This window comes from Anser cygnoides, chromosome 4, assembly GCF_040182565.1.
Source record: "Anser cygnoides isolate HZ-2024a breed goose chromosome 4, Taihu_goose_T2T_genome, whole genome shotgun sequence".
NCBI classification, from domain to species: Eukaryota; Metazoa; Chordata; class Aves; order Anseriformes; family Anatidae; genus Anser; species Anser cygnoides.
In genome coordinates this window covers 28,305,269-28,326,324 of record NC_089876.1, presented here as the reverse complement: position 1 = coordinate 28,326,324, position 21,056 = coordinate 28,305,269, and the positions used below count along the sequence as shown (strand labels likewise).

Below are 21,056 nucleotides of genomic sequence, written 5' to 3'. Positions count from 1 at the left end.
AGTTCTTATTTTATACAATCGTAACAATTGCTGCAGTAAATAGCAACATACAGACCATGTGAATCAAACTAAGGAAAATGGAATACAAAACTGTACTATGGAAAAGCACTATTTTACTACCAATTATAAAAACACTTTTAAGTAGAACTAAAAAGAAGTTGAGAGACAGAGAAGAAACCTGGAGTACTGGCATCAGTATGTCAGGAAATCTGCAGACATAAAATTATAGATTCTAAACCAGACCCTCTTGTCTGGTTTGTATGAAAGGCCATATACAATCCTTTAGTTAGTTTTCATTTGAAGAACTGCATCTTATTTAGAAAAAAACACATAAAAACACAATCTGGAATTTAAATGTTTACTGATAGAGTTCACGATGCCTGGTAAGTTATACCAATGAATGCTGGAGTTAATTTGTGAATTTTTGATGTAAATGTATCTCACTTCAGTTTCAAACCAGTCAACCTATTGAACTTATTTTTGTTAGACTGAAGCTGTTCCTACTACAAAATTCTTAACTCCCATTATGTACTCACGTAGTCTGTTAAGAGAGGTATCTTTAAGCCTGAAAGAGCATCTGAGTTCTTTACCACACAGCTGTCAACTGTGCCTTATTATTATTATTTTTGTATTTAACCTTTCAAAGTAGAATAAAAACATTAAACTGATGGTAAAGACACTAGGGCATTCCGTGGGACACAAGCACTACCATTTGAAGCATAATCAAGTCTCTCAAAATCTTGAATTAATCAGCCACTTGGGAACATTCTCAAATAAAGGATTATAGCTGCCAGACCAGAAAACAGTATGACAAAGATCTGAATGTCATCTCTTATGACTAAAACCTGGTTTCTGTGACAATGTGGAATCAGTATTTTGAAGATAGGAAGAATCTAAGGTATAGTTTTAACATACCTGTCTGCAGCCCCAAAACAATAAAAATCCAGAAACCTAGCTTTATAGAATTTAAAACTCTAATTTGTATACAGAAGCAATAATACCCATCTGCTTTGCAGCCCACAATTAATTTCTAAAAGAGGTTAAAAAACAGGATGCACTCAGGTCAACTCCATTAGAAAACAAGGTACAAAATTACACTTCTAACGGATGAGAGAAACAAAGGTACATCAGTGCCACACCTATAAAGAACATCACAGTAAAGAAAACTGACAATATTTATCAACGGCAAGACACAGAGCAAGATGAAAGACTGGGAAAAGCTTTTAGAAATTTTCAGAATAGAAATGCAAAGAAAGAAAGGAAAAATACTTCTAGTTTTTAGAAGAGATACTCCTGATTCTTTTTTTTTTTCTAGTAGTATAGTTGACTACTAAACAGATCAATGCAAATAGCTGGGAAAACAGCTGAAAGTTCCTTGGAAGACTGCACATTGAGGATGATCCAAATGCCCTGTCGGCAGTGCTCTGCAATATTTGGGTTTACAGCTCCTGGATTTCAAAGCAAGCTCATTAAGCACAAGAGTTTGGAGGAAAAAAGAGATCCAATAGTACAAGAGTCTGACAACACATCCGCAAATTACAGTGACGTACGCTATACAGCAGCCCCTCAAAGGATAACACAAGTTGAAGAAATTCTCTGATCCTAACGTCCCAGCCCAGAAATCAAGACTTCTGGATTGTTTCAACTTAAGTGCTGAAATAATCAACACCCGCTTTCCTAATCCTCCCCAGTTGCCGTTTTACATGGTAATCCAGCATGGCTGTACTTTGTCTGGATTGTTGTTTTAGTAACTAAATTGCAAATGCAGGTATTATAAAATAATTGCTAAACCAACCACGTTTCACTAAAACAAAATAAAAAAGGACAAGTGAAATTTTTGTAAAACAAGAAAACTGTCTCAGTCTTCAATCTGACCGCACATTTGGTTTCAGAGTTCTAAGACACTGTTTTTCCTCCAGCATCGATACATTATCTAATTATCTCAAACCTTACCCAAGAAAACTTCCATTTTACCTAGCTTTAGTCCCTTTTATATGTTAGATAAGTCTCTTCTAAAGCAAGAAGTCCCTTGGATGACTCACTGCTTGGCTTACTCCAGCGTTCTACAGGGCTTCCACTTGGTAGCAAGGTACTTCAAATTAAGATTCGCCCTGTCTTCCACTATTTGCACACTGTCAGCAGCTCCTGAATCAAGGCTGAAAACATGCAATGGACACCCAAGGAGGAGTGCTGGGCATTAAAGTAATATGTGCATCAACACCAACACTGCAACAGCATCAGACAAGAGTCTGATGAGTATGCCTATGCTCTACTCGTTCTCACTGAACTGGTGTTTTACAAATACACAGACACACGCTTCCTGATGTCCTTTGTTCTATCCAACAGCCAGAAGATTTCATTTCCTTAATGAGGCATGAGTTCAGGAATTTGCAGTCATACCGTGAAGTTGACAAATTCTCTATTTCCTAGACTGCAATAAGATTGCACGAGGTACGCTATTAGAAGAGCTTGAGATCCAATAAAAGAAGGCATATGCTCATTTGCAAATGGAGCAGACAACACCTCCGTCAAAAACTTCTATCTTCACTTACACAGAAGAGGCATCTGAAGCGTCCAGGATACAACAGCTGAGCAGCTTTTTAAGAGGGGCCAATATGAAGCCTTGGATCTTGACTAAGTCATAGCAAGCTGGCACGTGGGGAAATTTCAAAGACTGCTCAGCCAATTATTATCTGGCTTAATGATAAGAAGTTAAACAGGCACTATTAGGTTTGTCTCAGTGCTATCTGCAAAGAAAAGAAAGGACTTGGTTCGCCCCTTATACAACCAGGGCACCTGGGATACAGATGCAATCCCAATGGATACACCCGATCATAAAAGGCAATCCACACGTGTGGGACACACATGAACCCACAGCAGAGTTCACGCAAAGTACAGCTTAAAAGGGACATTCCAGCAACTCAGTGCATGATTTCACTCTAATTAACCAATGGTTATTTATGAGCTATTCACACTATGAAGACTGCCCTCCCTGGAGAATTAGTTCAGAAAGCTATCTCTTATGGCAAATGGAGCTTATATAGGTTTACAAAGCAAAAATAAATTGAGGGGGAAAAAAAGCAATTTTCTAAATATATAGCTTCAGAAATCAGTTATCTCCACCACATGTAAGGTAAAAAAAATGAACTGTATTTTGAAATAGCACTTTCTAGAATTCAAAAGAAGTCTAGCTACTGGATGCCACTTTTATTCACTAGACTACAGAACTAAGAATTATACTAGACTTTAGAAAACTTTCTATTTTCCTTCTTATCCTGTTTATGCAATTTGTTCTTTTATTTTCCTCCTCTTGAGGACACTCTCAACTTTTTTGAGCTTATTTACTACTGATGGATATAAAAAAGCAAACAAATTTAACACTATAAGCAAGATTTTGATTTTACATACAGAACAGACATTTCTACAAAATAATTCAGTATCTATTGGAATTTTCATCATTAATCTTGCAAGGCCAGCTCATGAAACAGAAGAAACCTGTATTTTTTCATAGTAATGACATATCACAAATCCATTTTCTATAAAAAAATCTGTTTAGAGAAAGGCCTAAGCACAGAGAACGCTGAAGAACTGGCTAATTTTTCTGAAAGCAAAATCCATCTACATGCAATGTACTCTTTAGCAGTAACCCAAAATAGCATAAATGGGAGTTAAAAAACCAACAGTATCTGACAGAACCAAGTTATATGATAGGGAGCTATTCTAGATATTACAGTAACGAGAAAATGCCAGTTTTTGCATCCAGCTTTTAAATGAAACTTCTACTTATTCCTCTGCTACTAAATAAATACTATCTTACAGACCCTGACAAATGATGTGAAGACAAGTACTGCTCTACAAAACAGCAAGGTATCTCAACGACCTGGCTAGTTAGGACAGTTTTGAAATATGTCAAATTCTCTTCACAATCCATAAAATGTTATATTCAAAAGAGATTCCTTCAGTTTTTAACCTTAACAGTGACCAAGCATAAAATAAATCTTAACTGCATCTAGTGAACAAGCATTCTATTTGATACTACGTTGTTTGCGTATGATGTGCATTTACTAAACCACTTCCACTATGCTCTAACTTCTCCTTCAGGGTTACACAACACTTAATGCAATTCAGCAGCCCTAACTACCAAAAAATCAAGGCAAGAGGTTCAAGTTTGATTCCTAAACAACCAATAACTCAGATTAAGACTGCGATTGTTTATAAACTCAAGCACAATTTCTCAGACTTTCACAGTGTGAACAACCACTGAATTTTTCTTTGAATAAAACAGTTAGGAAGCAATTCTAGCGAAGTAGTAGCTTTTATTTGCTGGTGAGCAATAATTCTATTTTGTAAAATGCAGCTTCCGTATTAGTAATGAATTATATACCTGATAGACCTTTGAGAAATTTTGAGGATGGGGGCCAAATTTAGATTGCTATCATATGGAAACATCTACTAAAATAAAAAAAAATGGACACAAAAATATTTTAATGCTTGTTTACAAACAAAAACAGCAAAAAACACTATCTGTCCTCTGACTTCCCACTAAAGGGAAATATGTGCTGCAATATCTGCGTGTTAAATTTTCCATGACATGATGTGGCAGCCCTGACTAGTAAGTGGGGAATTAAAATGCTAAATCAGGACCATGCCCTGATTATTTTTTTCTTACCTTAATTTGGGTGATTCAGCCCTCCTATATCGTTCCTGCCACTTTCCGATGCCTGAACTGGCTTTTCTGGAGGCAGTGCTTGTCTGTGACTGAGAAGAGGCGCTGTTTCTGGTGAGATAAATTGTCTAGGTCTTTCTTTTCTTGTCTATCTTTTCTGCTCTTTGAATTCCTCTTCTCCTCATTCCCAGCTCCTTATCAATTTCCACACCAACGTGACTATATCCACTTGCACCAGTTTTTCCCTCCCTTTCACCAAATATATCAACTACTGCTAGAAGCTGAGACATTTTACTGCTAGGTGAGAAATGCTTCTAGCGATTTCACAACAATGCTCTACTGCATGGCATAAAGGCAATTACTTTAAGTTATCATAGAGCTGAATTGTTGAAAAATTTCTGCCTACCTAAATAAGCTCTTTAAAGAAAACAATCCGATCCCATCAAACACTGCCTGGTTATAAAGAAATCAGTAATGCAGTTTTTATATACAGAAAACAGTAATTGTATTCTGGAGAAGTCACCTGAGTAGAAGTATATAATCCATATAATCTAACAGTCAAGACATACTCGCTGAGCTAGTCTTACACTTCTGAGCACATCATTTTCTTTCAAAATCTCTTCTGACCACTTGGTAAACACCATCTTCTTTACACAAGAACGTATCTTAATCTAATGCAGCCAAAACAGCAGATATCAAATATGGGAAGAAGTCAGCTTTGCCATTGTAACCACCTACAATTACAGTACTCAGGCTAAACGTAGTAAGATTGTCTATTCTAACCACTGGAATGCACAAATGATAGAACTGGAAATGTTCGTTTTGTTTCATCTTTAGCTATGCAACAGACCAAATTGATTTACTGGCTTTGCACTCTTAAAAGAAAGCAAAGGTTGGGAAACCTATACAAGGTAAACTCAGTTCCTGGAAGAAAACAAGACAAGCCTGACACTTCTGAGGAAAAATCTGACTAACAATCAGTACACTAAGTTTGAATCTCTAAAAAATCTGAAAGACTGTCGCTTAAACTCGGAATTGCTAGCTTCAGGCAGGAAAAAAAAAGTAGCAGATAAAGGTATGGTATAAAGATATCTATAGTAAGATATATTTATTCTAGCTAGAGCATATGACAAAGATTTTACTTTTGAAGTCTATACCGTGCACATGTATGACCCTAAAGTATTAAACTTTTTCACAATAAAAGCAAGTTTCACAGAATCACGGTTTACACAATGCATTCTTCCAAAAATTTAAGCTTAGCTGTATTTTAATATCCCAGTCAGAAACTACTTTCTAAAGTGTTCAGAGATTTCTCTGTCCAATAGTGAGATGCATCAAGAATGGAAATCCTCTAAGATCTGTACTAGATACAGACTTTGAATCATTTCCCTGTGAACACAACATGCAATTTTGAGAACTCCGTTATAAGAACACCACAAATTAGAAGCAATTCAGAAAAGAAAATTCAAAACATCATTACAGGATCAGTACAAAGTGTGGAAGACTTATACTGCTTCTCAGACAAAGAAAAAAAATTATAAAACTACTCAAATCTACTAAAAACCTAATAGGTCAGAAAAAAATTTAGGCCAGCTGGAGGGGAGTGAAAGGCAAATGCAAGCAAAAGGATCAAGTACGACTCCTCCCCACCAAGACAAACATATTTGGGTGTTAAACTGAATCAAAAAGGGTGGAATAAATAAACATGAGTGCCTGAGTTAGTCAAGATACTTATGGATGCTCCACTAAAAGCGAGTCACGGACACTAATCTTTAAATTGCTGAGAGCATACAACCTGCTCCACTTCCCTTGCCATGACGTACAATACAATGACTTTTAATTTACGCAAAAACAAAACTCCTAAATGAAATCACTTCATAAGTAAAGTAAAGCAGAAGCACGGATTCATTCTCAGCTAAGTGCCAGGTATCAAGTAGCAGCAGCTTACAATTAAGAACAGAACTTATTAAAGCCTGGGGCTGGGAGAAGGAGGAGAAGAAACTCTAGTAAAGAAATTATCCTCCCATTTCAAAGAAAGTGCAGTAAAATATGCAAATATGGAGAAGCTAAAGCTACCTTACAGGAAGAAGAATGGGTTCCAGGAATCCTTCCAATTGTTGAAGTAATAGTTGCCTAACGCAATTTTGGTTAACTGAAAAGGTGTGTTAGCTAATACCCAAAGCTACAGAGGAAAAGACACTAGCTGGAGACATTTTGTTGGCCGATCTCCTTCTACACAGACAACATGGTGTCATACATCAACATCTGGATTTTTATAGCTCCCTTGTAACTTGGTCCTGATGATCTTACCCCTCTCCTTCTACTTTCTATTTTCTGAACCGACAAAAAGGTAGCACGGCAATCCTGTGTAAAGGTGATTGAAAGCTAAAAGTGATTAGAATAGCTCGCTCTTCCTACCACTTCTACCTACTACAGAAACATATTCTGTCTTTTTCCTACAAAAATTATGAAGTTGAAATACACAGAAGTAACAGCATAAAAAGGGTTTTGGTCTCGAGTTACAGCTGTCTAACTGACCTGTTTGTTGGAATTCCTGATTTGAATAAGGCAGGAGGAGATGTGAAATCAGCTTTGGTCGACTGCACTGCCAACTCTTTCTCCAAATTTCCAGTTCTGCCCTGCTGTACCTTCAAAATAACGTTTTATCATTAGTTTGTTTGTTTTATTGTCAGTTTAACTCAGAAGTATAGTAGCCCCAACACTCAACACAGCACATAGCCAACACAAAAAGAAAGTCCAACCTTAATCAGATTTAAAAAGAACTAACACCTTTGCACAGCTAATAAAATACTATATCTTAAAAGACTATATAACTTAAGGACTGTATTTAGTATATATAAGAAGCAATGTGCCAGAGAACAATTTATTAGCAAAAATCATACAGTTTTAATATTTATTTTCAACTTATTTGATTTGGACGTGAACAACAGACCCAACTGATTTTCTTGGAGAATTTCCTGTATGAACAAAATAACATCTTAATTTTTAAAGAAGCAAAATGATTAAAAACAAAAACAAACCAACCCAACTCCATAATCTTAATGACAGAATTATCTACTACGTCTGCTACCCGACAGTAAACTATGAGACAAGAAAGCAAACCCATTCTGTCTGCTTTACTGACAAGATCATCTAGTAACTCCATAATTTCCCAGTCATACCAGGAATAGTCACCTCATGCTCTGGATTATGCCAACATTACAAGGTTTTCCATTAGTTTCAATTAAATACTCTAAAAGCATATTGCTCTGTCTGCAGTACTGCAAAATTCCATAGAGACATTATTAAAACTACGCAAGAGCTTTAGAGCAACTACTTCAAGTACTGTTTGTCTTCAACAGCACATCAAATATGAAAGAAAAACTTACATGGGTTAGCATTAAAGACAAGGCTGTACAGGCTAAGCTTTTACAGACACTCCTACTGACTGGATCAACCACACAGCCACAAATATTTTATTTATTTTTTAAATAAAGTGCCCTTCCAAGTGGAAACAAACGAACAAACAAAACTATTTTGAAGCTAGTAGCCAAAAATGTATTAATCGTTAAGACAACTAAAACCCCAACCTTTTAAACTTAAAAGTAACAGTCTTTTAACAACACTCACACACAGAAGTAATCCTGAAACCATAAAAGCATTTTGCATTTATTTAACTTGGATGTTTAGTTATCTAAAATCCCTGATATCTTAACAGTTTCATAAGTAGCAATAAATACTAATTACTGTATAGAGATCCAGTTAGATCATTCATGATATAACATCATATGGACTCTGTTCTCACAGCTTTTGTAGGCAAGCGAACTGCTAAGCTTTTGCAGGACCTCATTTCTAATCACAGACACCTCTGTAGCAAATCCACAAAAACACATAAGTATTTAAGATGCCTTAAAATTTGAATTAACTTCAGTATCCAGAAATATGAAAACCTTTTAATATTAAAATATCAGGTATGGTTCAAGTATTTACATGAAAAATATGTAAGATTTCTATTAATTAATGAGTAACTTGAAAATGTAGGAGATGGTCTTGTCAGTTACAGAAGATTCACCCAAACGATATGAGACTTCGTATTTCAGAAGAATAGAAATAATTATTAACAAAATACAAATTATATGCACATTCCTTGTAAAACGCATGACAAGCTCTTTTTTCAGCTCTTACAACACAATTATCCGTACTGTTTCATCACTGGACCTCCAGAAACTCCAGAGAGTCAATACTGAGAAAGAAATAGGGGAATCTTTGGTTTGGAATACTTATCCTTCTTCCTTCAGGACAGAAGTTCAAAAACATTTATTTGAGAGTACGTTCAGTCATCAGCCACAATGAAAAATCCTAACTCCCACTATCCAGCATTTCCACCATTCCATAACACTATTATTGCGACAAATGAGGAAGGCAAGTAGCCCCACAAGCTTCTGATCTGTTCTTGCTAAGATAAAGTTAAAATATCTGGATGCCCTCTAGTAGTATATGAGGGGAAACAACTGATACCAAAAATACCCGTCTGCAATTGAGACTTCTGTTACAGGAGTATACAGAACAAAGCAACAAACAGTTCCAAGTTAGTTTAATGAGAGTTCAGGAACAAAACTGTCTGCATACTGAACAAAACAAATAACCTCTGTATTTTAACTTTAGTGTCAAACAAAAGAGTATTTTAAAAAATAAGAAGTCGAAAGCAATGTTCAATTCTAAAGATAAATCCTGTCAAACAGATTTTTCTGCTCCCTGCAAATCAGCATTTCCTAATGGAAAGATGATATATATAACTTGATTTATGGTTATCTAATCTCAAAAGGACAACAGGAAAATACGAAAGATTGATTTCCACATCTCAGAGCTGCCAAGGATAAGTGTTACAAAACAAAATAAAAGCTACAAGGCCACAGGAAAAATAAACATGCTATAATCTACAAAGCTTCCCCAGCACATCTGTACAAATTCTTTAATCTGCACAAACAAATGCGCTACATCTAAAAATAATAAACCACCACATAAAGAAAAATTAGTTTCACTAGGAAATTTGTTAGTACACCAGGCCACTAACCCACATGCTTGCAGAAGGATGACGAACAAAGCAACACTTTTTACTCAGCATTTTGTGACATAAGCAGTAAGTCACCGATGTAAGATGAGAGTTTGAAATAATGGCTGCATCCTTTTCCGTTTTTCTTCTATCAGTCTGTGTTGGCATGGGAAGCAATACTCGACAAAAATGAGAGCAACCAACAAAAGTTTACTAAAATTCACCTTAAAAAGATGGTATCTGCCATCGAGAATCTCTGCACTTGGTGTTACTTCCATAGCATTGTCTTCAGCCTAAGTTAAATAACACATTGCCCATTAAGATACCATACAACTCTTAACTCATGGGCCACATTCTGAGTAATGGTACAGATGCGACCTAGCTGTAGCTAGACTGTGACACTACCCACACAGATTGCCAGAAAAACAACACAAGAACATTCTAGGCTTAGGGGTGGGCAGTCAGGTGCAAACTTTACAACAAAAGCACTGAACTGGGCAAAACAAGCTTATGACACACAAGCAGATTTACAGGGAAAAAAAGCGTGTAGAATACCACAAAAAAAGTTGTAGTAATTACCGTAATTTTATTTGTGGTTGAGGTAACTGGTAGAATTTCAAGACCCATTCGTATTCTCTTTTGTTTTTCACAGTAAGCTTTCCAGGTATCTTCATTGAACCCATAGTTGAAGTAATCAGAGAGATCAGCCCCTTTAAGTAGAAAAGCACAAGTTTTTATGACATTGCAAAATTCATCTTTTCTTTTTTCTCACCGAACACTTATCTCTATTTACAGAATCAAAATGGATTAGGTATTGATCCAAAGCCACGCTATTGAAATGTACACTGTATTTGACTCTTTGTTTCACTGACTCCTAATTTAATTTGATGCCATTAAGTACTTCTATTGTAAGAAGGATTAAACATAGTCAAACGTTCAAACCCCAGAATATTATCAAAGGCTCCTTTTTCTGTTCCATTCTGAAGACACTACTTGCATTGCCAATGTAGCATAAAAACACTAAAATAAACTATGCACAGCAGCAAGAGATACTGCCAATAGAAAAATAAACAGACAAGTCTGGCCATGATTTGAGACAACTGGACAATATACATGGGAGACTCATAGGAAGTCCATGCGGTACCAGCTCCTTCTTCAGCTTATGGATGTCTGTGTACGAACACAAAGAAGCGCAAGCTGTTATGTTTCGCTGCACTGCTTGCTCAAACCTGCTAAAACTATTTTCCTTTCTGCTTTATCTTCTGTAATATGGCACAGATCAAGAGCAGTAACACCCAGAGACATACAGATTCCCAAGGAGATTTCAGCATATACATGATTTTTTTTTTTTAAAGCCATGTCCTACAGTCTGTTTTTGCTGATGTATGTGTGGGATGCATACTAAGAAACATGGCACACCCACACACTGTGGTACAACACAAAGGCAACGGGTAACTTACCAGCTTTTTGTAAATCATATCGTACAGTACCTTCTAGCTGTAGGGTAAAAATTCCTACATGCAGTAAATAGGAATTATTATTAAAATAACCTTCTAAATACATACATATCAGCTAATATAAACTAGAGCATTACCTGGCTTTCTCCAAGGTTTATCTTCAAAAGAGTCTAAATCTACTTCCAGAAGTGGCACACCATTAATACTCCCTGGTGCATCTAGATCCACCCCTTTAACTTTTACACCTGTGAAGAGAAGTTAGAACTTTGTGTCACTGCTAAGAAGAGTTCTAACAGTTGTAACATTTGAAATAAAAATTAAAAGCCAGATTTATTTCAAACAAGAAGTTTCAGAAAGGAAGGTTATTCCGTTCATCTGAAACAACTGTATGCTTTCAGAACCTCCAATGTCCCTTATGCATCAAAATCACTCTTCATGCAAAGCCATACAGGCAACATTTAAGTAAGAAAACCTGAATTCAACAGGTGACTATTTAAAGAGTCCACTCATTAATAACCCTTTAAAATGAGTTTTAAGCACAGAAAGCTTTACTGTGGTCCCACAGTTAGAAGTGAACACATACTCTCCACCTTGAACTCCGATTTTGCATATTCCTGTAAACACACGTACCGCAACTTAAATTTATGAATTCGTGGATCGCAAGAATCACTTTTTTTACACCACCAGGAATACCTCTAACTCTGCTGCTCCTTTTACAGTTAGCCTATGCAAACTAGACAATTTACAGATGGATGATAAAAAGACTATGACAGGCTTCCTATGTATCAATTTTGATAGTTATCGTCAGCTTAATAATATTTATGCCATTAACCACGGATGATACACAAATAAATTTTTCAGGAGACAAAGACTAGAGAACTATTTGCATAACTACATTTACTTTAAATAATGGCAGTAAATGCCCGGAGAACCCAACTGTTTAAGATTGCCTGATTAAGAATAAATAATGAAAAAAAAAAATTATAATTGTCCACTCTCTGCAAAGAATGCTACTCAAGAGAGAAAAAAACACATACACAGAACAAGATTTCAGATGCACTTAATGAAAACAAAGCAATAAGCATTGAACAATTTAAGAACACTAAAAATTTTATATTTGTCTAAGTCTGTCCTCACACTAGAACATTCTGCAAGAATTCTCTAACTAAAAAAATACAGGCTAAACAAGCAAACACAGACACAGACTATGCATTGCTACTGATTTTTTTCGCATTTTTAGTAATAGCATGGTGTAAATTTTCTTACCAGAAGAAGATCCATAAGCTCGTCCTCCTGTCTTAATATTAAGATTCACAGGAGCTGCTCCGTAACTTAAAGAAATTAAGAAAACTGAATTAGACAGAGAAAACTGTAAACCAGAAGAAAATATAAAACAAGAATTAGCTAGATCCAGAAACAAACTGGACCCAGGCTCAATCACCATCCTGAATCTCTAGCTTTCCAAGCTGGTAACTGTAAAAGTAAAGAGATCAGCCTAGGAGCAAGAGAGAGTACCTTTCTATGCTCAGTAGCAACTTCTCCAACTAATAAACAGTTGTGAAGCAAGTCCCAGTCACTCTTCCTGAGTTGAAAGGGTAAAGACCTTGATAGAAACAAGAATGGACACGACCAGAAGAAGAGAAAAAGGAGAAACGAAATTCATTTAGGGATACAGATGACACTCTGGGGATTAGGGTAAAAACAAAAGAGAAGGTTTAGACAGATCCTTTGCTGCTTTCATTATTATTTCATTTAATCTGTACAAAAGTGGAAATACAAGCATTTCTTTAAGATGTCTGAAAGGCATTTTCAATGTGCTTCTAGCAATTATCTATCCATGCGACCAATATAAAAATATATGTAATTTTACTTTCAAAAATACTTGAGAGGTTTCCTCATAAAATGCACTCAAATCTAGACACTGAATTGATTAAACTACCTTGGGAATTACAATACTGTTCATTTGGAACAGTAAGAGCTAGCTTTCATTACCACTTAATGTGCAAAATAGCTTATCCTCATAGGTGGTATCAACCCATAAACATAACGAGATTAACATATAATTAGAAGGCAGTGTATAGTTTAGAGTTAGGATTTACAGTACCGTTTCCATGCAGTTTTTTTCATTCTACTTTATGCTACAGAAGTACAAAACTGACACAAAACATTTCTTTTTCTGATCTCCCATGCTGTATTTGTATATGATTTTCTTATTTTTTTTTTACGCAGTGGGTGACTACTGTAAGAAAAATAATTTAATCCTATGAAGGAACTTGCTGTAATGACATTAAGATGAACAGAAATGATGAGCTTGTTTTAGAAGACTGCCCCTTTCATGAATTTTCTGACCAGTTTGCCCAGAAGAGATTTTTAACAGAACAACTATTTAAATATAAAACTTTCTACTCGTATTAGATATTGGAGCATCTGCTAATTCTTTTCTGAATTAGTGAATTTGCTGATGCTCTTTCCATTAAGAATATAAATTTAGTTTTTCTTTAGTCTCACAAAATTTGAGGTCACTGCCTACACGACAGGCCTACTGCAAGTTATTGGAAACAGACAAAGAATCAAAAGAACTGCTATTTTTGACATCACTTTGATTTGCATAGTTACTTTAGGATATGATCTACCGAAAGTTTAAAAATATTATGTTTCAAAAATGAATGTATTACCTGAATTCCAAAGCTAAAAATACAGTAACATACGATTCAGGCCTACCTGCACACCTGTCTTCATTCTAATTAAATAAAGAAGACATCCTAGTAACTTTTAATAACCATAAGAACATTAGGATTGCCAAGACAAACAAGCAAACCACTTCCCTCATAACACCTCAGTGTAGCAAAGAATATTACTTAATTATTTTGGGTAAAATTAACACTCTTCAAAAGCGCTCAGTGAAAAACAAGCCTTTTATCAACAGCAGAAGGAACATGGAGCAATAGCAGTAGCAAAAAAAAATAATAATATTGTATGATACAAATCCCTAACCCATGATCTTGAGAATTCATCTCTAGAGACTAGCAGCTGCATCCTGAAGTACATTAAAATCTTATTTCAGAACATCAATAGGAATTGAAACTAGAGTTCTAATTAGAACTGCATCCTCAACAAATAGGACCAAGGACAAACGTTTCTAATGTTCTCTGTGCTTACCACTCTACCATTTGCAACAAAAACATCAATGTCACGAACAGGAATAGCTATGTTACCCAGCATTTTCAGCTAGGTAACATAGCTATTCCATAATAAAAAGACAACTCTCTAGTTTACAAATATTTAATGCAATTATTTCTCAAAATCTGAGAACAAAATTCAAAGGAAGAGTTGTATGAGTTAAGACACTTCATTGATTTTTTTACTTTTTGTTTGTTTGTTTGAGTCACTGTATCATTATAAACACTTTGTTAAAGAGCTGAAAAGAATACATTGAGGCTACCTATGCTTAAAATTTGAAATTGACAAGTATTAAAGAGCCTGAATTAATAATTAAATGTAATCTTTAAGGCTCCTCCAGTTAATATTTGCAAATAACTTACCTGTACTGTGGAGCTCCCGTTTTAATATCCCCTATGGTGACTTGAACATCATCTTCATCATCATCACTATCACTATCACTGTCATCCTCAGCCTCGGTCACCTTCTACAAAGGAAAAAGTCACTTAACTTGTTTAACTTGCAGTTAAAAAAATAATCCAGACAAAACTACCCCTTCTAGACATCCTTAACAGAAGAAAATTCTCCATTTCCTAGACCTCGGGATAGAGTACCATGAACAGAAAAGTTAAGCTCATCTGTTTAAAAGCTACAAATATTGGAAATATGTGGATCAGAACAGGAAAGTATCTTCAATATTAAGCTTTCGTTTCGGAAACATGACATTTCCTAAATAAGCATAAAACTGTTTCCACTATCTTAATACCTTTTTTCCCTCTACCTAGCTCATACACACCAGTTCTCCTGTTATCTCATCACTCAGGAAAGAGCTTAATTAAAGGTATGTGACACTAGCTTCTCGCTGTCCTCAATTATATATCCAGAGCAACTCAAATACTCTTGCTGCCCTTCTTCTCTCAACTTTTTACAGCTGAAGCAAAGCTTTTATGGCATGAGGGGAACAGAACTGCACACAGAATTCAGGGTGTGACCGAAATATGAAATTATGTAGTGAGAAAATTATATCTTCTGTTTTGTTTCCTAATCACTTTCGGCTACAGCCCAAAATTTGACTGCTTTTTAGACTCCAGACAAGTACTTAAATGACATTTTAATGGATCTTTTCCCATAGCTTAGCGGCTTTCTCATAAGCGGTAATGATCAGCTCAGAGACCATCAATGTACTCATAAAGCTGTTTTTCCTTCCACGAACATCGCTCTTCCTTTTCTGTACAGAATTCCAACAGCCATCTATTAACCACTCAGTTCTCCACAGATGGTCCTTGTTCTTACTATCTTGAGTAACTCTGTAACATCAGAAAACTCGTGGTCCCACAACTTAACCACCTTACCAAATAATTTATAAACACGTTGAACAGCACAGGCTATGCGCAACACTCCAGAGAATCACCAGTGGAGGTGACCTTCTGTCGCTGTGAAAATGGAACCTTTACTTCTACCCTCTATTTTCTCTCTTTTACTCAACAATTACCCATACTGGACTTTTGCTCATATCCTGTAGCTCATTAGTTTTCTTACAACAGTTTTCTTGTTGAGGAACTTCCTTCAAAGTTTTCTCATCAGGTAAATCACCCCTATCTACATCCTTGTTGAATCCTTCAGCAGGAGGCTAAACATACCAAAACCAAGTTGGTTCTGTCCAGGTAGCCTGCAGTTATCCACATGCAGCTGCGCTCTAGCTCTAATCTAACCATCTACTAACTTGCTTGGTACATGATTTGACAAAAATAAGCAGTTGCATGGAAGGTAAGTTGGAGTGCACTTCATCCTTGCTATACATTAATATAACTTACTTAACAATGAAGTGTCCAATCAAGGGAAAAAAAAATAAACCACGAATGCTTTAATCAGAATACATTTTCTGTAAATGACAGCTGAAGACAGAAGACAGTCTTTCAATGCCCCACTGCTGAGAAAAAGTTCTCCACTCCCTTACATGGCAGCCCACACAGTAGAGAGCCATTACAAACACATCAAACAGAAAATAAAGTTTTGTCTGGAGCATGTACCTTCTCAACCAAAGACAATTTCACTCTTAAACAATCATTTCTTAGTTCCCTCTGCACAAAACTACTGACTTTTTCTTATTCAAGCAACTTAAAAGCCATGTATTTCTTCTAGGTTACTGCTGACCCTTAATGTTCACTCTTTCCATTTTCTGATTTTACCATGATGTTCCCAGTTTGATGGAGACGTTCTAATGATATCCTAATAATGCTATTTTTTTATAGGTGAAAAATATGAAGATATGCAAGTATAAAAATAACCCTAAGGAAGGAAACTGAGCCAATGAGAACTTCCAGAAATATTTTAAAATTGCTACTGCCCACATACAGTATTAGGATCAACATGAAAAACCTTTGGTGCAATTGCAATAAAAAGCTCTTCAGTTTGAATATGCAGGTTTTTTCCTCAACTTTACGTAAGACTGAATATCTTTCATAGAGTATTTGTCCTACTGAAGACAAATACAGTTTAGAAAGAAGCCAGGCCTTGAAAATTGCACAAATATCACAATAAAGTTTTTTGCACCACTTAAGAGAATTATTGCAAGCTAAAGATCCCCATGAAGTACAATTAGGGGCTTTTATTCATAGGACAGACTTAAGTCATTCCCATTCACAGTAAACTGAGGCCTTTTATCAACTTTGCAACCATAAATCTCACTTCTTGGTCCTTTCTCTCATCATAAAAGTGTAAGACAGACTAACATACTGAACACTGAAGACTGCTACCAAACAAGTCTGCTATGTTGCAGCTAAAAGGCACTCATCATTCATCTTTCGATCCATATTTTCACACTATTCTGCAAATGTTTGTTATTCATCATGTTCAAAAAAGAAAAATGACCAGAGGATTTTATTTTCCTATCAGCGAGGAAAAATGAGGAGAGTATCACTTTCAAAAAGATGCCTTTGGGAGGAGACAACTGTCTCGAAGCACCAGTTTTAACCCCCCAAAAATGAAGTACCATTTAGTTATTTTCTGTAAGTTAGTTTCAAAAAGTGGACTGTAGCTGGAAATTGGATTTCCTAGCTTATTAGTTTATACAGAGTGTCTGCAGATAGTGTCAAACACCTTTCACAAAAAAAAAAGGTCCAAGGCATACACTAACTCATTTAATTGTAGGTCCCAGCCAAATTACAATTACGCATTAAATCAGAACAAATTGAAGCAGTATGTCAAATACACGTTTAAAATACCGTTTTCACAACGCCATTTTCTGCGGCTTCCTCTTCACTTCCAGGTGGGGGAGGAACACTTAAACAAAAACAAACAGGAAAAAAAATCAAACTAGTTATTTATTCACATGTTATTCCACACACCAACTAATGGTGAAAAAGCACTGATACATCATTCTGGAGAACAGAAAAAGTTCAACTTATCTTTTGCATTAATTTGAACAAAATTCTCAAAGAAAATAACTTTATATCTGCAGACTATCATTTGGGTCCCAGAAATCACATGAACTGGATGTTTATAGAATACTTCAGAGCAATATGGCACTATACCTGGATCCTCTTTTGAAATCAAAGTGAAATATTTCATAACGTGAAGGGAGAATAACAGGTGGTTTTTTTTTTCCCCTGCAGACTGACACTTTTCAAAGACATAATGGAAAAACACACTTAAATACCCATAGATAAGATAGTACTGAATCGAAATTTCAGCATCTGCACTGTAAGATTTTTTTCTACCAATAAGAATGGCTACAATTCAGTAATGAATTTGATTATATTTTAACTGGAGATTGAAATCTGTAAACATTTTAAAACTATTGGTTCATCTAAAATGACCAGCACTGTCAAATTCACACAAATGTGTTGTCTCACTAGATGCAAATGAGTTGTCTCACTAGACGCTTACCTACTGCTCTTTCTGACACAGCAATATTTTATTTTCCACAGTTCCTTTAACTCTGTTCAAACGTTGCATCACAAACAGCAGTGTAAGCAGGAAGACATTTAAAAACAATATTCTTTCACTGACAACATATTTTTGGACTCTGCAAAGGAGCGAGCAACTGACAGCTTTTATTAAAGATGAACTGGAAGGCGGAGAATGATTTTGATCCTACTATCTGTTGGCAAAATACCCACTCATGAATGAGTGTTACACCAAAACCCAGCCCAACCCGGACACAGCCCTGGGACTCAGGGTTAACCATGTAATTTCATCACCCATTAAGATGACAGACTAGCTAACAAACCTGAATAAAACCTCACTATTTTTATGTATGAAGAATGCCAAAACTGAGAGGCCAGAGACCAAACCTTTTAATAGGGAAACTGCTGCCATGCCTCCGGAATTCCAAACACAGCCCGTAAGAAACATAAGCCACAATTTATTCCTCTTTCCGGTCCTTAACTATGTACCCAGGCCAACGACCTAAACAGATTCTATTGACCAGAATCCAGAGTAAAACACCACTAAGGATCATTTTGTTTGCCATACAAATAATTTTCTTAAACAACAGTACTACTGACAAAAGGTGTAGTACTACTGCCCAAAGGTATCAGGTCAATAGAAGATAATGAAACACAACGAATCAATTCATATGGAATGGCTTCCAAATAAGGAGCAAGTTAAGTTATTCCTTATCCTAGAAAAGAGATGGTTCAGGGCAAACGCAACAGAGGTCTGAAATAAATTTTGAGTGACATGGAAAAGGGTGAACAGGAAACAATTCTGTTTCTTATACTACGGGAATAAATGGAAATCAAATACTGCATCTAGTAGCAGTTCCAAAATGGTATCATACACAGTCCATTAGTGGAAGGCATTACTGCAGTAATGTGCCTGTCAAAAATCTCCATCAGTTCAAAAAAAGCAACTGCGCAAGCTTATGGACACGAAGTCCAATGAGGGTTGCTAAGGCCAACAGTTCTCAGTGAAAAATCTCTGCTGACTCAGAAGGCATCTATATAAAATAACAATGTGTGTGTTCTTGAACTGGTTTCCCCTTTATTTACTTAATTTTAGCTTAATTTTACAATCTGCAGTTTCCATAGTTTATAAATTGTGAGACTTCTCTCAGTCAGTGTGAAATACCAACTCCCACTTCACTCAGTCCCTGTTACCAAATTCCACCAACCAACCTAGCTAGACTTTCAAAGGAGTATCTTTGTGCTTTTTCTCACACAGTTCCTCATAAATCAAGCAGGCTTCCCTAAATACTTTCAAAGCTTTTTCTAACTTTCTTTCAAAGACTCATTTACCAATCAAAAAAATGTGTTATGGGACCTGCATATCAAACTGGCCAGTAATCTCATTGCTTCCTTGTATCCTTTGTTTTATAAATATACTGAAAACCTTTTGGGGGAGACTTTTATTTTGGAGTCTTTTATTCTTAATTTGAAATCATGTAGAAACACACAATGATTATAGAAGTAAAAAAACTGATGGCATTTCATAAGGAAATGCTGATATCCACGTAGTATCCATGAAGTATCCATGTAGGACAACATCCACGCAGTTGAAAATTAAAAACACATTCATATTCAAGTATCACAATTTCCCAGGTAAAGTCATTTTACAGAAAAGCCGAGTCATTTCAGCAGACAAAACGTACTACCTTAGGGCTATTTTTAAAGACATCAGCGTGAGTGTTCAGGTACCATGGACTTTTAAAGCAGCTGGGAAGACGACTACTGCAAATACAACTTACGCGCAGCCACACCACAGGATTTCCAGTTGTGAAAATACTCACCTAGCTTTTTCTTCTTCTGGTCTCTCTGCTTCATTTTCATCTACGAGATGAAAGAAACACGTAAGACGTGAATAAAAGCCCAGAGTTACCACTGCAGCAGGTACCTTGCCATGCAGACCACTACGAACTTTTCAGTTACCACCCGGGACCGCACCAGACCCCCTCACAAGGTGTTACGGCACCACTCGGGCAGGTGGGCAGGCAGACCCCCCCCCCCGCCGTGCTCCACACTGACAGTTCCAACGCTGAGCTTAACTCCCAGCCTTGCCCGCTGTCTGAACGCACGGGGAGCCCCTGAAGTTGCAAACAAAGTTTACTCAGCCCACTTTCAGCCTGCCTCGCCACGGGAGCACAGACCCCCGGCGGGGGAGCCCTGGCGGCGCTCCACAGGTGCGCGGAGGCCCCAGCACGCCTCAGCCTTCGGGGCTGAGCCCCCCCGGGCCGGCAGGGCGGAGGGGCCGGCCGGGAGGAGGGGACTGAGCGGCCACGGGGACCCTTTTAAAGGGCGCTGAGGGGGAGCAGGGCCGCGCCGAGCCGTGGGCCGGCCTGGCGAGGCGGAGCACGCCGCGGCCTACCCTCCGTGGTGGCGGGGGGGCAGAGGGCCAGGCCGGCAGCGCGGGCCGGGGCCGGGGGCGCCGGGGACCGGGGACGGGGGTGCCGAGGGTCCGTACCGCCGTAGAGCCACTCTTCCTCCTCGTCCCCGGCGCCCCCGCCGAGGTCCGCCGCCAGCCGCTCCACCTCGCCGGTAGACATGGCCGCCGCCCGCGGGACGCGAGCGCCCGGGCCCGGTAGCGGCGGTGCGGCGGCGGCCTCCTCCTCGCCGCCCCCGGTGGGCAGCACGGCCGCGGGGGGCTGAGGCGGCGGCCGGGGAGCGCGAGCGAGGGCCGGGGCGGCGCGGCGCGGCCCTTCGTGCCGTCCCTGCCTTGCCTTCCCTTCCCCGCCGCCGCCGCCGCCTGCTCGGCGCTTCCCCTCCCCCGCCGAGTGAGTGAC

General features: G+C 37.6%; 1 protein-coding gene across 9 annotated transcripts in view; it reads right to left on the bottom strand.

Moving 5' to 3' along the window:
* Nucleotides 1-21,056, bottom strand: part of FIP1L1 (factor interacting with PAPOLA and CPSF1) — a 53,175-nt gene extending 32,119 nt beyond the window's left edge. For 2 of the 9 annotated variants that reach the window (XM_066995869.1, XM_066995871.1), the window contains exons 1-10: nucleotides 20,738-21,055; nucleotides 20,067-20,106; nucleotides 17,560-17,617; nucleotides 14,719-14,822; nucleotides 12,443-12,507; nucleotides 11,314-11,421; nucleotides 10,299-10,429; nucleotides 9,944-10,012; nucleotides 7,205-7,314; nucleotides 4,670-4,777 (exon numbers count right to left, since the gene is read on the bottom strand). In XM_066995869.1, the coding sequence (XP_066851970.1) occupies nucleotides 4,670-4,777; nucleotides 7,205-7,314; nucleotides 9,944-10,012; nucleotides 10,299-10,429; nucleotides 11,314-11,421; nucleotides 12,443-12,507; nucleotides 14,719-14,822; nucleotides 17,560-17,617; nucleotides 20,067-20,106; nucleotides 20,738-20,819 (875 nt within the window). In that variant the 5' untranslated portion in view covers nucleotides 20,820-21,055. Of the gene's footprint in view, nucleotides 1-4,669; nucleotides 4,778-7,204; nucleotides 7,315-9,943; nucleotides 10,013-10,298; nucleotides 10,430-11,313; nucleotides 11,422-12,442; nucleotides 12,508-14,718; nucleotides 14,823-17,559; nucleotides 17,618-20,066; nucleotides 20,107-20,737 lie in introns of all 9 variants that reach the window. The other 7 variants (XM_066995870.1, XM_066995872.1, XM_066995874.1 and 4 more) reach the window with 7 other exon arrangements.